This window comes from Xyrauchen texanus, chromosome 27, assembly GCF_025860055.1.
Source record: "Xyrauchen texanus isolate HMW12.3.18 chromosome 27, RBS_HiC_50CHRs, whole genome shotgun sequence".
Classification (NCBI taxonomy): Eukaryota; Metazoa; Chordata; class Actinopteri; order Cypriniformes; family Catostomidae; genus Xyrauchen; species Xyrauchen texanus.
The window spans coordinates 20,851,660-20,869,035 of record NC_068302.1 but is presented as its reverse complement, the minus strand read 5'-3'; the positions used below and the strand labels follow the sequence as shown (position 1 = coordinate 20,869,035).

General features: G+C 38.0%; 1 protein-coding gene across 1 annotated transcript; it reads left to right on the top strand.

Annotated features, from left to right (window-relative positions):
- The first annotated feature begins 1,225 nt into the window (after positions 1–1,225).
- On the top strand, positions 1,226–16,945 carry tspan36 (tetraspanin 36). The gene is made up of 7 exons (XM_052095147.1): positions 1,226–1,373; positions 3,774–3,965; positions 15,027–15,101; positions 15,202–15,297; positions 15,393–15,542; positions 16,010–16,093; positions 16,223–16,945. Exons 1-7 carry the CDS (start codon positions 1,314–1,316, stop codon positions 16,295–16,297), a joined length of 732 nt encoding a protein of 243 aa, XP_051951107.1. The 5' UTR covers positions 1,226–1,313; the 3' UTR covers positions 16,298–16,945.
- The last annotated feature ends 431 nt before the right edge of the window (positions 16,946–17,376 follow it).

The following is a 17,376-nucleotide window of genomic DNA, read 5'->3' as shown; positions in this document are numbered from 1 at the left end:
TGGACTTCTAATGTGCTCGTGATGTGCAGCGCTCGCGACTCCTGCATGTCACCTTTAAAATTGAGTGACAGTCAAATGCAATATGAGGAAGGCGCAATTAAAATTGTATCTAGCCAATTTTATATGACGATGTGTGAATGTCGCAGATTCTGTCTTAATTAAACTGATTAGGATTTTAGAAAAGTTCTGAAAAAATCTGTCTTTATCGTCATGCAATACTGTCAATGAGAACATTTCAACGGTATAATAACCATCCATTTTAAAACCGAGGTATATAGTGAAACCTTGAAACAGTTGCATCCCTACTGCCTACATGACAGCAAAATTGCGATGTTTATTTTTTTAATTAGGATGGTGCATTTTGACTCTCTAGTCAGTCCCCGCTTTACATTAGCTGCACAATGCACATCGTGTGTGTTCCGCACATCTGATTGGCCAGGTGTTTCGACCGCACCATTTACACAATAACAGCGGGGGGATCAGCATCAGATGACAATGTGAAATGTGTTTTAATGATAACAATTAATGTATTTATCATGTAAATACATAAACATTCTATTTTTGGTGATATAAGTCAGTAAGTAAATTGTTGTACTTGATCCCATTAAGGGTCAATCACAGACATTTGCATATATATATAGGAGATGTCTGTACTAGAATATCAACTCTTTGGGATTATCATATACAATAAAGATAAGGAGTATATTATACATTGCATATTTATACTAGCTAAATGACGACACAACCAATGTTTTTTTGAACGAAGTACAATTATATTTAAGTTCATTGGGATGCATGAAAAAGAAGAATGCCATTAAATTATTTAATTTAGTAGAAAGACTTGGAATGACCTAACATTGGTTTACAAAAAGTTTGTATTTTATTTAATTATTATACTATTTATTTATTTATTTCCCATCTCATCCTTGTTATTATGCTGATGTCTACTCAGCTTAGTTGAAATGTATGTCATAAAGTTTTGGTGCCTTGTTTGTTGTATTATTTGAATTTGTGCAACAAAAAGACAAAAAAGAAGAAGAAAAAAACAGTCACATTGTAAACGCAAAACTTGGTAATCACACGTCACGTCGTTGTAACCGCATTTCCTCAATGAACCAACGAACACCTGCGGGGAATCTTTATAATAGGACGGCTTTAGGGCCTGGGGTTTCAACTATTGAAGTTCGCAAGCATGTGATGTGTAGTCAGCTGTTTGACTGAACTGATCCCCTTGAAAGAACACGAGGAAAGTGAACGTCGCAGATTGCTGGAAATATCCAAAGGCTCAAATCTCACATTTCTACGCCGCAGACATGGATTGTGGAGTCATAACATCGAAAACCGTCCTTTTACTTCTCAGTTTAATATTTTGGGTGAGTTTGTTATTATTTTTTTATCAGCTTAAAACGTAGTCTGTTGTTTTTGTTTTTGCTGAAGTGTAGCCCCCACTATCAGCTGGAAAGTGGTGTGATTGAACATTGATATTTATAATGATTAAACTTTATTATTTTTCTATCATGTCACACATCTTTCTTGCCATAAGTAAATGTTGATTTTAGACGGCTATATTTGAAGAAAGGAGGAGTTTTAGTTAAACAACATAAACCTAGATCGTATTCAGCCAGACATTCTTTCTCTCCTCTCCAGCCACCAAGTGAAAGTTTAGGCTGTTTAGTTGCCTTTGAGAGATTATCTCATCCAGGATGTAATTTAATTTAGGAACAGTAATTTGTTTGCTCTTTGTTTACACACTTAAGGAAAACATATGAAAGGCCTTCAGTGTCTTTTTCAGTGCAGCCTCAAAATTCATGCCAAGCACTTTTTAACAATGTACACTAACATTTTAGTAACACAGCTAGGCTAGATGCAGTTGTTAGAGATATAAATAAATATGGTAGGTAGGTAGATAGGTAGGTAGGTAGAGTTTGAGACAAACTTTGGCATTGTCTTGACTAAGCCTTGTCTAAAAGTTTAACACTAATAAAAAAAAAAAATAATAAGAATAGAATAAAATAAATACAGATAGAGAAAAAAAACAAGGCAAGAAAGAGAGTTAAAGCAGATTAAATGCCTTGTTCATATTTGAATATTTTGAAAGTTGTAGTTTGAACAGTCTTGGTCTATTTGAACATACCATACATTAATGTAAATGAATGGGGATTTGTGGATTTTTGATTGCCAACTGTGTGAAAACTCTCTATTCAGTTACAAAAAATCTTAGCAACCTGAGTCAGAATAGCCTGAATGTCTGTGCCAATTTGGTGGATGTAGCTTGAAAAACATTAATGGTATGTTTAAATACCATTAATGTACAAGTTACAGTCATAAATGTTGGTCTTGGTTTTTTGTTTTTTAAATAACATAGATTAACAATGTTTCCTTTGTCAAGTAAGGGATAATCCAGATAATCCTAGGTGTGTGTTGAACGATTTTAAATGCATTTCCACCCAACGCAAGGCCACATCATGCATTTAAATTTGTTTAATGCACACCTAGCCGTGGATTATCCCATTTATAACATGGTCACTTTACTGCATTGATTAGTTACAGCTGTCATTGATTTTTTTTTTTTTTACAGTGCAAACAGTTAACTAAGTGCAATAATTGAAAAAAACACTATTTAAAAACTGTGAATTTCAATACTGAAAATAATAATAGCTACATAATGTAGAAGGATTGGCACTCTGCTGAACATGTTGTATTTAATTCCGATTTATTGTCATTTTCACATTAATGAGGAATAAACAGTGTTGCTGACGTGACAGTTGTTAAAGTAGCACTAACTGTTCATGATGAGGAGAAAAATAATCAAAAATGCTCCAAACCTGTAGACTGAGCTCTGAGATGTCTACATCGTATACCTTAAGGCTGCAAGATTGATTTGAATGAATTAAATAGCCATATGACCTTGCACTTTCCTTACATGCACTATGTGTGATTTAATACACGGCTGATCAATGACCACTATTGTCTTTTCCGTGTTTGCTGTAGCACTTTACAGTTGAATTTAAGACTACACTGCATGGCTAGATGTTGTATTGTTATCTGATGGTTAATCCCAGCTCTGAGACAATATTCGCATCTGGAGGCCTTTTGAATTGAGGCATAAAACTCTTGCAATGTCTCATTACGGAGGACAGCAGAGTAGGTGCATTAATTTAGAACGGTGATTAAAACTGACTGGAAATACCTGTGCAGTTAACGGTTTGAAACACATGCATTCCAGCTAATCAGCATTGAGAATTCAAACAGACCATGGCATAAGCAAACATAATAAAACTGTGAAAATGTAAAAAATAATACAACTTTAAAATGTGGGTATTGAAAGCTCTTCTTGCAGCATCGCCTCTCAAACATTGCCTTTCAGAAAGCTTATTAATAACGATTATCATGTGAACTTCCGTACCTCAAGGGTTTCTGTTTTTCTCTATTGCTCCTACTCAAGCTGAGGAACAAGACCAGAGTTCCAGGAAAGATTAGGGAGCAGGGGAATGTTCTAATGGTCTTGTGATTGTACATTGTGACTGATAACTGAAAAAGCAGATCATGTGATACTGAGCTAAGACTGATTTAGGGAGTTAGAATGAACCCAGAAGTCCAATGCATTCTTGTTTCGAAATACCACTTATGTCATCATGTAGGAGATAAAAGCATTTTTATTATGGAACAGAACTATGTAAATGCAGGGGAGTTTAATATCACTCTCTCCGTTCAACAGTTCAGTTTGGTATAAGTAGTCTATCCTAATATTTTGTGTTTTTCTTTTTTTCTAGGCTGCTGGAGTGGCCCTTGCCTATGTTGGTTCTTATGTGATCAAAAGCTACAGCAACTTTGAAGGCTTTGTGGCCGATAAGTACTCCCTCGTCCCTGCAGCCATTATAATCGGAGTGGCTGTGGTCATGTTTGTCATTGGGACTGTTGGCTGCTGTGCAACTCTGAGGGAGTCCAAAGTTGGTTTAGGCTTTGTAAGTATTCACCTAACATTTAAGTTAATTATTTCAGGTTACATGAGTTTTGCAAATGTTATGATTTTCATGAACTCAACGAGTCATTATTGATTCATACACATGGTACCTTGGTTGAATGTAAATATTAACAGCATTTCATTGATTTATAACCGGCTAAATATTACAGAAACAAATCTTATCGCTCATAACTTCATTAGTAGGTAGGGTCGGTTCATTTTAAAATGAAACAGAATACATACTCTTAAATGTAATTTGTAATGTGTTCTGTTAGATTACTCAAGATCTGTAATCTAAAGCACTGGTAGGTTTTTCACTCGTTTTGACTAAAAAAATCTGTCATTATTCTAAGACAAAATACATGTTAAAAATGAACACTCTGAAAAACATAAATGTACCATGTCGTGTTGCTTCTAAAACAAGATACAGCCAATCTTGTTTTGAGGATTTTTAGATATATTTAAAGGAAAATAATACCCTAAAAATGAGCTTTGCCACCCCAACTTGGACCCTGCTTGCGTCCTGAAGCCTTGTCCATGTCGTGCATGGTCCATAACAATGTTCCGCTCGTGTCTGGTAGGACACAGCGTTCCGCCTCAGTAGACAAAATCCTCTCCACCCCCAAAATCCTTGACACAACCGTTTCACGGCTGTTCAAACACTCCTTGGATCGCATTATTAATATGGATAATTTTTTTCCAACTGAAAAGTCTAAATATTAAATGAAACAAATGACAATAAACTGCAAAGTAATCTCTTAAGTAATCAAAAAACTTTTAGATACTGACTATTCCAATTAACAACTATTTAATTTGTAACTGTAGTGGAATACAGTTAATAATACTTAGTATTTTAAATATGTAATCCTGTTACATATATTCTGTTACTCTGTAAACGTTCTTAATTTATAACCAAAAACACTGATTAAAACTTACAGCTGAAGTCAGAAGTTGACATACACTGTTGGAGAGGCTATTGGACTATTAGGCTCTAACTCTACTTCTATTAACAGTAAACACCCCTGTGTGTTGGTCAGGACATGAATAATGAGGAGATGGGAGCTTCCTTTCCAAAGTGTATTAATCACAGAAGATTCACAGTCTGTTACATTCAAATAAAGTATAAATGGTACATATTCTGATTACTGTCAAGGTTCAATCCAAAATCCAATCATATTCACCTTCACATTTAAATAATTTTTTTTGCAAACAGAATTTGCCATTTAAAAGGTCCACATAATTATAGGTTCTTCCAAGGAATGACTCGAATATTGATATGTTATTATCAATAAACCCAAATCAATGTACACACAAACTGTTTGTACAAATAAACCTCATCAAACAGAATATAATACAGATTAACTTTTGTGTAGTATCATTGTTACAGGTTATAGGCAGATCACAAAGTAAACTGTAATACTTAACACCGTATCCATCACACATTGAGTGATAATACTTAATTCCCAATGAATAGTTATAGATCAAGCGATCATACATGAATCGGGGCATGTCCGAGAAAGTGCATACAGTTGAAAACCAGGCGAGATTTTCCATTATGACTGCTATATGTTGGTATATACCTCATCACCTTGTCAGAGTCTACTGCTGCTTTGGTAACTTCCTGAATGGCTCCTGTCCGTATGAGCTCCTCCAATTCTGCTCGATAGGTTTCCGCTTTCACTGGGTCCTTCAGCAAATGTCTCTCATTACTGCGAAGGTTAGGCATAACGTCTATAGGGGGCATACAATTGTGGCATATATTTATGTCGTAATAATGGTGTTGCCAGTCTGATAACTCCTTCCACCTCCGTATGGATGGTCTTTGTTTCAAGCAGCTTTAAAGCCTCCTGATCTTGCTTGGACCGAGTCACTTCTTTCTCATCCCTGTGAGGAACAGTCACCACCTGCCATAGTCTCTGGACATTCTTGAAAAGCTCATCTTCTTGTGAACAAATAGAGGTCAGCAGACATTGTGGAGAGGATACAGGATGCCCCATGAATGATAAAGGGCCCTGGAAGGTCCAGCCTAGGTGTGTGTGGACAGCAGCAGGTCCACCAGGGGATCCTAATCTAACAGACTCAATTGGAGTAATGAGATGAGGCTGATCTGATCCAGTAAGAAGTAGAGGCTGAGCATCTTTAAAGGGAAGGATAGGAAGGCCTCGTAAGTGTTTATAGGCCAATTATATGTTTGTAAACATTCGGGATGCGCGTGCAACATGGTTGCAGAAGAGAGAGCGCGGGAGAGGAGTTAGCTAGCAAAATAATACGTTACGTTATACATAGTAGTTAGATATCAACATTACATTTTATATTGATTAGATGGTACATATTTAAAATGTTCTCCGCGTGCTACAACAGCTTGTCACCCAGCGATAAGAAATGTTATTCAACTAAGCTTACCTTAATGAGTGGGATACGTCTTACAGATCCGTTTGCCATAGAGCCTTGTCAATGGTCAAACGACGAAACGAAATGGCCAAGCATTCAGTGGCCAGAAATATATAATTACCTGATCGACACTACAAGTGTTTATAAGTTGAAAGCGTACAAATCTCTTGATGCCTATAATTTTGTTCTGTGTGGTCATGTCCAAGACATACAACTTCATGATTACAAAGTTCAAAACTTCGTTGTGCTTAAGACGGAGGTTCTGCCTAGTCAAAGACAGGGTAAGAAGATGGAGTTGTACAAGGCCTGGGTTATCGTCAACAAGACCAACAACTGTATTCTGACTGCAAACTGCACCTGTATGGCTGGGTATGTAACATAAGACATTTATGAAATTATATTACATTTTATTATTATTTATCCAACCCAGTATTTGTCAGTAAGATAATCTAACTCAATTTCACTGCTTATTTGCTGAAATCATACAGCTGCTATTGACATGTATAGCCTAATGCACCACTTACACCAATGTGTTTCATTCATTAGATAGCTAGGAATAAATCATTTTGTGCAGGTTAGGGTCATGCTGCAGCCATGCAGCTGCCCTTATGTTTAAAGTTGAGCTGTGGGTCAGGATGGGAAAGATGGAGAAGTGTTGTACTTCAGGGACAAATATGTGGCTCCACTCATCCAAGAGAGAGGTGAAGCCAGCCAGACTGAGTAAGATCAGCTTCAGAAAGCCTAAGAGGACAGACACCCAACTGCAGCCAGCCAGAGCAAAGCCTAGAAAGAACAATGTGAAAGGGAGACACAATCTGAATTTAGACAAGATCAGGCCATGTACATATAACAAGTTAACAGCAGGTATAAATTATCTATTTATAACCTTATATTTATAACTTTTTTTTAAGCCATTACTATCACGTCATTCATATAAAAATGTTATAACCAGCACCAAGGTACCATTTATAACATATGTAACCAGCTGTATTTGCCATTTGTATTAAAATAAATGTGTATTTAGAGCTGACAGATGAAGACATAGCAGATCTGAAAGTCTTGACACCTAACGCAGCTGTGCTTACTAGCATGGACTTCAGTGACAATGATTCTGCATCCGAATCCGACACAGAGACTGGAGACCTGCCAGAGCCACTGGTAGCTCTGTATGATGTCACCGAGAGGCCTCTGCCCAAATAAAATACAAGAGAGAAGTGAAGATACCTTTGCAAAACTGGGGCGAGAATTAACTAACAAGCAGTGTGTGAACCTTGAGTTTACAACTAGAAACCAGTCCCAGTCTCAGGCCTGGCACACACACAGAACTGGCAGGATAACAAGCACAACCCTACATCGTGTCTGCACTGTAGAAACCGAAAAGGCAAAAACAAACCTTGTAAAACAGGTTATGCACTACAGCAATCAGGACTTGTCCCATGTCCCAGCAGTACTTTGGGGAAGAGATATGGAGGACACAGCCAGGAGACAATACACAGAAATAATGAAAACACAACATCACAACTTTGACGTGGAACTCTGTGGTCTTGTTGTGAGGCCTGACAAACCACATCGTGGGGCATCGCCGGATGGAATGGCACACTGTACCTGCTGTGGGAAAGCAGCTGTAGAGATTAAGCGTCCATACAAATACCGTGATGGTCTGATGGGGAGCAGTGAGGAGACACAGTTCTGCTTAGACAAAGCACTACACCTAAAGAGGAATCATGAATACTATCATCAAGTTCAACTTCACATGTTTGTATGCAACATCCAGTACTGTGACTTCGTAGTGTGGACAAAGCAAGATGTCACTATCAATCGCATCAACAGAGATGAAGAAATGCTGCAAGCAGTCCTGCCGAAAGCTGAAGTGTTCTTCAAACAGTGTGTTTTGCCTGAGCTGTTAACACGCCGCATGGATCCACTGATGCAAGCACCTACAGTCTGCCCACACTGTGAAAGACCAGACTTTGGGATGATGATTGACTGTGCAAAGTGCAAGAACCATTTCCACTACACATGCGCCAGAGTAAGGAGAAAGGTTGTGGAGTGGTACTGTGAACAATGCAAAAATTAATGAGTCAGAATGAAGTGTAAATAGAAACAAATTATTTAATACACACTAGTATTTTACATCGAAGCACAATCAAATAAAAAAAAATGTACAGCAATAATTATTACCAATATAATCAATTATAAATACATTTATATTTATTATTATAATATTATATAAAATGTATACAGAAAATCTGATTATCTGTATTAATTGTTCTTCTATTTTATTTATGTTTTGGGTCTGCCCTTTTTTTTACTTGGCAAAGCTGCTATCACTATATCAGTTTGGTTTTGATAATACTGTTTTCTCTGACATTTTCATTTCAGCTGAGGATTCTGATGCAACCTCATCTGTAACTTCTGTGGACAGGTGGATGTGATCTGGTGGTCTGTGTGTGGTTTCCTCTCTTGTTCTTTTCCTCTTAAATTTGATACTCAGAGAAGAGAGCAAGCAGTCAGGCCAAAATAGTTTAGTTGCTTGGTAGATCACAGAGGCTATCAGTTCCCCAAATGAAGTCAAGTGTAAATCACATAGAATCCCTCAAAGGACTTAACAAGAAAATGCAGACATAACAGAAACGATCTGGTCCAATAAATCCTCTTGGCAAAAATAATGTGACATTAAATTACTGGCCATACATTCCCTGCTCTTCAATGCATGCAGAGAATGGATGGTGAGTAATGATGTGATCCCAGTGAGCAACTAAATGAGGTGAAAGTGACAATATTTACCTCAAGTTTTGCATCGCCTTTGTTTATTTCACACTGGGTTGAGTAGGAAAAAACAGACGGGACAAAGTCAGGACTACTGAAGTCCATGGACACCTCTCCTGTACAAAAAGTTAGGTCTGTTAGTGTTACGGTTAAATTTAGTCTGAGTTCGCTATAACCGCGTTATTAGCCAAATACTAGGTACACTTGCTAGATACTAGACTAGCTAGCTAACTGTCAGGTTAACTACCTAGCAAGACAACGTAACGCAACTGAACAAAGGTAACGTTAAGTTAGCTAGTAATTTAAGCTAGCTAGTCTCAAACTCATACATTGTTCGTTATTCTATTGTTAGATAAGTGTACTTAATACATCAGAGTTTTTGTTATAAACTAAATCGAGTGATGTGGGTGATTTAGCGCAACTTACCTGATATGAAGTGAGAACTGCAGAGTCGGGCGTTTTTAATTAGGTTGTCGTTCCAGTCGATTCTTCTGAGGGCTTGTAACCAAAGACGTCTGCGGTTGGCGTTAAAAGGAGTGTGAGTTGATGGTATTCGGTAAAACCTCAGACCTTTGTTTACAGATTTTCGATTCTGGCAACCCACTGCACAACACGACATTTTCCCGGGTTTGTTTCAGCGGCCAGCTTCTGCATCCGACATGCGCAGTTGCACCTGCGTGACGTCAGTGTGACGTAGTGTGATAATTCCCCTATACTTCCTTTGCAATTGATCCATAGGTTAAGACTGACGTGAAAAGTTGAGACAGTCTGCTGTAAAGGCATGTTCAATCTTGTAACTGGTCTGAGGCTTATGGGTTAGTAAAACGTTAAAGGATATAGAGAGTCCATGAATTACTCTTAATGTCATCTTGCACTGTGCGCAATGGGAGATTTTCAGGCTTGCCCTGTATGCCTAGGGCTTTGGCAGCAGTTGGAAGCAGGATGGTTCTTTCAGAGCCGTCATCCATAAGGGCGAAGGTTTCTAAAGTGCGGTCTTCATACTGAATGTGCACAGGAACTATTTTAAGCATGACTCGGCTCCCAGCAACAGGTTTATCCAGGTAAAATCTATCTGAAGAGGAACTAGTAAGACAACTCCTTTCAGCACTGACTGAGTCCTCATGTGATGGCTGGACATTTACCTCATGGAGAGGGCGAAGGTGTTTACCCTGACACAGGTTGCAAGGTTTTTTTAGGTCACACTGTGCAGCATGATGGGACCCGGCACAACGCCAGCAACGGTTGTTGCTTCGGGTCCATTCCTTGAGCTGATCAGTGGTGAGTTTGGCAAATGTGTTGCATTGACTCAAATAATGCTCTGTACTATCACAGAAGGGACAGAATCGTTTCACTTTGACTGACTTGGTCTGGTGGGTAGTACCCTTTTGAGTTGACAGGGAAGCTACATTTTGAGCTTCTCCAACTGCATGAAGAATGGTGACAGTCCTCTTACTATGTTCAGACTTAGATGTTTGTCGGTCTTGAACTCCTTGAAGCAGTCTCTACATCAAAACTATGGCACAAGGATTCATAGCGGAGCCAGTTAGAGAGGTCATGTAAAGTAGGTGCGATTCCAGGTTGTCGGAACATGTGGTGGCGGAACTCAGCTCGTTGGTCGGAAGGAAGCTTACTCAAGAGGCGTGCTACATGGGACCCGCAATTCAGTTCAATGTCACCTTCAGGTCCTAAAGTTCTTATCAAGCCCACTAGCAACTGTACTTGAAGAGCAAACTTCTGGAATGCAGCTGTATCCCCATGCTTAACATCTGGGCCTTCCAGGACATTAGCAATTTTCCTTAGAGCAAGCTGATGAGGTTGACCAAACTTCTCATGGAGGGCCATAGTATCAGTAAAGAGGCTGTGAGAATTCAAATAGGTGTCTGCTATCAGCTTAGCCTCATCAAATTTTAAGTGGTCAACCAATATCTGATATTTTAAAAGTTCTGTACCATCTGAAGGAAGCAGGTTCTCTAAGGCTATTCGGAGTCTGGCAAACTCACTTGGATCTGGCCGACTGGACTTTGGTATGGTAGGTTCAGGCCATCTGTACACGTGTTCTGAGGCTAATGTATGTGCTACAGGTGCTGTGTTTAACTTTACTTTAAGTCAGGGACTGTACGACTTGCCTGGGCAGGCCTAGACCTAAGTTGAGGATAATATGCTGGGATCTGGGCCTGTGAAGGTCTCTGATATGAGGGCTGCTCAGCTGGAGATAATAACTCTTGGAGCTCTTCAGGTGTTGAAGGCGGTGGAAGCCTGCTTGGGTTCTGAGAGTAATATTGAGAATGATGGTATTCAAGTGAAGACTGAGTTTGAGAGTCTCTCCTTGATACCTCATGGTATGTAGCAGTACCAGGGTTTGATAACTTTAGAGCCTCTATACCCTTCCTAAGGTCTGCCGTGGATTCAGGCCAGGGTGGAGGTTCAGGAAACTCTATCATCAGCTGATATAGCTGGCTCATACTGGTCGATGTGGCAGGGAGAAGTGGTATGGCTTTTAGCGGTATCAAGGTCTGTTCGAAGGTCTGCTCGAAGTGCTTGGGCAACTTTAACTAGTTCTTTGAACTCTGTACGTATTTCTTTCAACTCCAGCAGGTCAGCACGGAGGATTCCTGCGACTGAAGCAGTTTGGTATTCTCTCTATGGATGGCTTGGAGATTATTAGGGTGCTCAGGGGCAGGATAACTGTTCCACTGGGCTGAGGAAAATGATTGAGGTATTTGTTTGCTGTACTCTGAATAGCTGAAGCTTGGTGATGCTACACATGAGTCTGTGTGATGAGCTACATCGCCATGGAGATTGTCAGTATAGTTCCATAATGACTGGAGAGGTGTCACATGGCTGGGTGTCTCCCAGGGAGACTGGTCTTCCAGTCACAGGTCTGCCCACGACATGCTGCACTTCATAATCCTGGAGTTGAACTGGTTGTATTTGGCGATCCCAAATGTATCTGGTTGCTCCCCTATTCTCTTCATCTAATTCCATTTATACTTCTATAGCAGTAAACACCCCTGTGTGTCGGTCAGGACACAAATAATGAGGAGATGGGAGCTTCCTTTCCAAAGTGTATTAAATCACAGAAGATTCACAGTCTGAAACAACATTCAGACATGTTACATTCAAATAAAGTATAAATGGTACACATTCTGATTACTGTCAAGGTTCAGTCCAAAATCCAATCATATTCACCTTCACATTTAAATAACAGGAAAAAAAAAAAACTCAATTTACAAACAGAATTTGCCATTTAAAAGGTCCACAGAATTATAGGTTCTTCCAAGGAATGACTCGAATATTGGTATGTTATTATCAATAAACCCAAATCAATGTACAAACAAACTGTTTGTACAAATAAACCTCATCCAACAGAATATAATACAGATTCACTTTTCTGTAGTATCATTGTTACAGGTTATGGGCAGATCACAAAGTAAACTGTAATATTTAACACCGTATCCATCACAGATTGAGTGATAATACATAATTCCCAATGAATGGTTATTGTTCAAGCGATCATACATGAATCGCGGCATGTCCGAGAAAGTGCATAAAGTTAACTAATACTTCCAGTACAGTTTAAACTTAAACCAAATAAAACTTACTTTATGGTCATGTACTAACACTTTGAACCACCAAATCACTAACAAACATTCAGATAACAGGCAGAGAAAACTTTCATCTGCACCACTGCAGTCCTCTCCATATAACACAATGGCTCAGCCAAAAGCAAACACAATGATGCCTTCTACAGGAAGGGTAAGGAATTGCAACGCTTATCATAATTAAAGTCCTGCAATAAATGTTTCTTTGGAGAGCCTTTTATACATACACCTTAGCCAAATTCATTTAAACTTTTCACAATTCCTGACATTTAATCGTAGAAAAAATTCCCTGTCTTAGGTCAGTTAGGATCTCAACTTTATTTTAAGAATGTGAAATGTTAGAATAATAGGTGAGAGAGAATTATTTATTTCAGCTTTTATTTCTTTCATCACATTCCCAGTGGGTCCGAAGTTTACATGCAGTTTGTTTGCATTTGGTAGCATTGCCTTTAATTGTTTAACTTGGGTCAAACATTTTGGGTAGCCTTCTCATAATAAATTGCTGGAATTTTGTCCCATTCCTCCAGACAGAACTGGTGTAACTAAGTCAGGTTTGTAGGACTCCTTGCTCGCACACACTTTTTCAGTTCTGCCCACAAAGTTCCTATCGGATTGAAGTCAAGGCTTTGTGATGGCCACTCAAATACCTTGACTTTGCGGTCACAACTTTGGAGGTGTGCTTGTGGTCATTGTCCATTTGGAAGACCCATTTGCTTCCTGGCTGATGTCTTGATGTTGCTTCAGTATATCCATATATTTTTCCTTCCTCATGATGCCATCCATTTTGTGAAGTGCACCAGTCCCTCCAGCAGCAAAACACCCCCACAACATGATTCTGCCACCCCCATCTTCACAGTTAGGATGGTGTTCTTTGGCTTGCAAGCCTCACCCTTTTTCCTCCAAACATAACAATGGTCATTATGGCCAAACGGTAACATTTTTGTTTCATCAGACCAGAGGACATTTCTCCATAAAGTAAGATCTTTGTCCCCATGTGCACTTGCAAACTGTAGTCTGGCTTTTTTTATGGTGGTTTTGGAGCATTTGCGTCGTCTTTGCTGTTGTCGATATAGGACTTGTTTTACTGTGGCTATAGATATTTGCCTACCTGTTTCCTCCTGCATCTTCACAAGGTCCTTTGCTGTTGTTCTGGTATTGATTTGCACTTTTCACACAAAATTCTCCTTCCTGAGCGGTATGATCCCATTGTGTTTTATACTTGCTTTCTATTGTTTGTCCAGATGAATGAGGTACCTTCAGGCATTTTTTAATTGCTCCCAAGGAACTTGCGAACAGTGGAGGTTCGCAATTTTTTTCTGAGGTCTTGGCTGATTTCTTTTGATTTTCCCATGATGTCAAGCAAAGAGGCAATGAGTTTGAGGATAGGCCTTAAAATACATCCACAGGTACACCTCAAATTGACTCCAATTAGCCTGTCAGAATCTAATTGGCTAATTGCCTAAAGGCTTGATAAGGCATAATTTTCTAGAATTTTCCATGTTGCTTAAAGGCACAGTTAACTTGGTGATTGTAAATTTCTGACAAAACAATTGTTGGAAAAAATACTTGTCATGCACACAGTAGATGTCCTAATGACTTGCCAAAACGATAGTTTGCTAATATGAAATCCGTGGAGTGGTTTTAATGACTTGTGTATGAAAGGTTCTAAAGTGTATGTAAACTTCTGACTTCAACTGTACATTAACTGAGTGGAGACACAGCATGTTGTTCGGTTCCTTTTAAAAATTTCATTCAGATTTGTGAATCGATTCGCTACACATTGTTCTTGAAAGCTTTTTGAATCAATTTCACTGGTTCAAAAGAATCAAATCCATTCTATTCTATTCTATTATTCTAGTCAAAGGATTAGTTTGCAAATCAGACATCATGATCACCGAACTGCGTGCAGTTTACATTTTCAGATGTGTGTTTTCGTGGTGTTCAGTCGCAAAAGTGACGAAAGGGTCTGGAGAAATGTATTGCAGTTAAAGCATTGCATTTTTTCATCAAAATGTAGTGTACTAAAAGTGAGTTATTACAATAATTCATTCTTGAGTAAAGTAAAAATTATTAAACTGTTCTTGACGTAGTCAAGTATTTGTACTTTGTTACTATACACTTCTGAATGTATCTTTTAACGTTTTATAGCGAAAGCCTTTGTTTCAGTGTATTTTAGCAAATGGAATGAAGGGCTTATGGTAGTTTGACCAGTTTCTGCATTCTGTACTTTTGAAAATGTTTTCAGTTTTGATGTTTTAAATGCTTCCCACATTCAGCATATTTTCTAAATGTGTATTTAGTTCCTTCTTATCATCATGGTAATCTTCGCTGCTGAGGTGACTGCCTTTGTGTTTGGCTTCATCTACAGGGGCAGAGTAAGTTACTTTTTTTGTAGTCCATTTAGTTGATGATTAACTTTCATTAAAATGTTTTATGTAGGAAGAAATTCATTATCAATGTTCTTCATGTTTACAGATTAAGGGTGACTTAGAAAAGTCAATGAGTGATGTCTTCCAGAAGTATGATGGTCTCAACACTGAATCCCATGCAGTGGATTACTTGCAATCTCAGGTAAGGCTTGAAAGGTTTCTGCAAATGGCTTCTCATTCTCTTTATTCTTCCACTGTTGTATCTTTTTACATTGCTTTCCACTTCTGCATTTCCAGTTGCAGTGCTGTGGAGTGCAGAACTACACCGACTGGACAGCAACACCATGGTATGGCCAACATAACAACTCTGTGCCACACTCCTGCTGTAAAGCCAACACTACACAATGCAGTGGGCTATTCAACCAACCAGAACTTCTGAACACACAGGTATGAGCGGCAATACTCTCTAATTTCACCTTTTGTGCATGACTGAATTCAGATCAGCATCACCAAATCAACTGTCTTTAAAAGTGCACTCAGTAAGTTTTTTTTTTTTTTAAAGTTTAACTCCTTATGAAATTAATAGTAAAATCATGTACATGAAATGAAGACTCCAGTCATATTGATAGACCTAAAGCTATTTTATTTTACATTGAGTGGGTCAACTCATGAGCGCCGATTTGTTGATCACATAATCAATGTAACCCACCTATTATCAAACACTTACTCACGGAATAAATTAATGATTTGCTGTGACTAGCGCATTTTTACATTGGCGTCAGTAACCCAAAACTAATGCTTTTACATTATAAAAGCATTAGTTTTTATATATATATATATATATATATATATATTATTTTTTATTTTATTTTTGAAGCACATTTTCCTTATGGATCACTGTACTCTTCCAACAGGGATGTGAATCTAAACTGGAGCAGGTGCTGCAGGATGTTCTTAGTTATGCAATATTGGTCATCCTGGGATTTGCCATCATAAAGGTATATCTACTCTAATTTTTCAATTATTCTTCTGATTTGCATGTTCATTCCAACATAATCATTATTAAGGCTTGCCTTATTTATCAGACAATGAATTTCAAACTTGTTTTGTTTCTCTCCCTTTCGCAGTTGTTTGGGATGCTCAGCATCTGTGTCATCACCTGCAGAAGCAAAAATAATGATTACCAACCTCTGTATGCATGAGAGTAAAATGAAGTCTCCTGAATCCCCTTGGAACTGTCTCTTTACTGTGCAGCTAAAGACAGCCTCATTGGCACCATGAAGATAATAGGTTTTCAAAAGGCATATTTTGGAAGTATGCCAGTATTCCACATATTGTAATGCCTTTGGTTTGGTTTGCAAAGTTGTTGTTCAACTTGTATGCATCAAGAAATGCTGACATGAAACCACAGAAGTATGTTGTCAAGAATTTTTATTTATTTGTCTTTTTCAAATTAAAGAATCAATTTTTCACTCTTAAGTGCATCTCATATTTCCTCTGTAATTTTGATGGTTAATGTTTTCATGCCAAATAGGTCGATAATACCCCTACAAAATACTGTATACTCCCCATCTACCCAACCCCACAAAGTTTAAGGAAAGATTAGCACAACAGAGCTTTACCAAATGTGTTGGAATCTTCTTTAGGTCAAAATTTAAAGTTGATATAGGCACATAACTTTGTACACCATGTTACGTTCAGTGTTTTCTTTTTTCTGCCTTTCAAATTCTTTATTGCTATTTACTTTAAATGTTAAATTGTCTTCTGTGATGCAATCACGTATGTTTGTTATACCCATTAAATTTACTTAGTTTAGCAGAGGAATAAATCTGTGACTGTTGTTTATCAACATTTCAGTATGTTACTTTCTGAGGAAATACACATGTGAATTTAGATAATTTGTGTAGGTGTTGACTTAAGTTATCTGTCTCTTGCTGACACATTTGTGAAGATACCATTTATGAAAGTGTGGTGTGGACTGTCATTATCAGAAGTGTCCTATTGCCTCACCTTATATTGAATCTTCATTTATTCTGAAATGTTTCAAGAGAACTCAAATCATTAGATAAATTGGATGTTTTATATTTACATTTTAATCATTTGGCAGACACTTTTATCCAAAGCGACTTTCAAAAGAGGAAAACATAAGCAAATCATCTTAAGGAGACAGTGGTACAAAAGTGCCATATTACAAAGATTCACTAGCATCAGAATAGTATTCAAAATGTATAGTATTTTTTTTTTGTTAGTGACTAGTTAAGTGCTCTTGGAAAAGATGAGT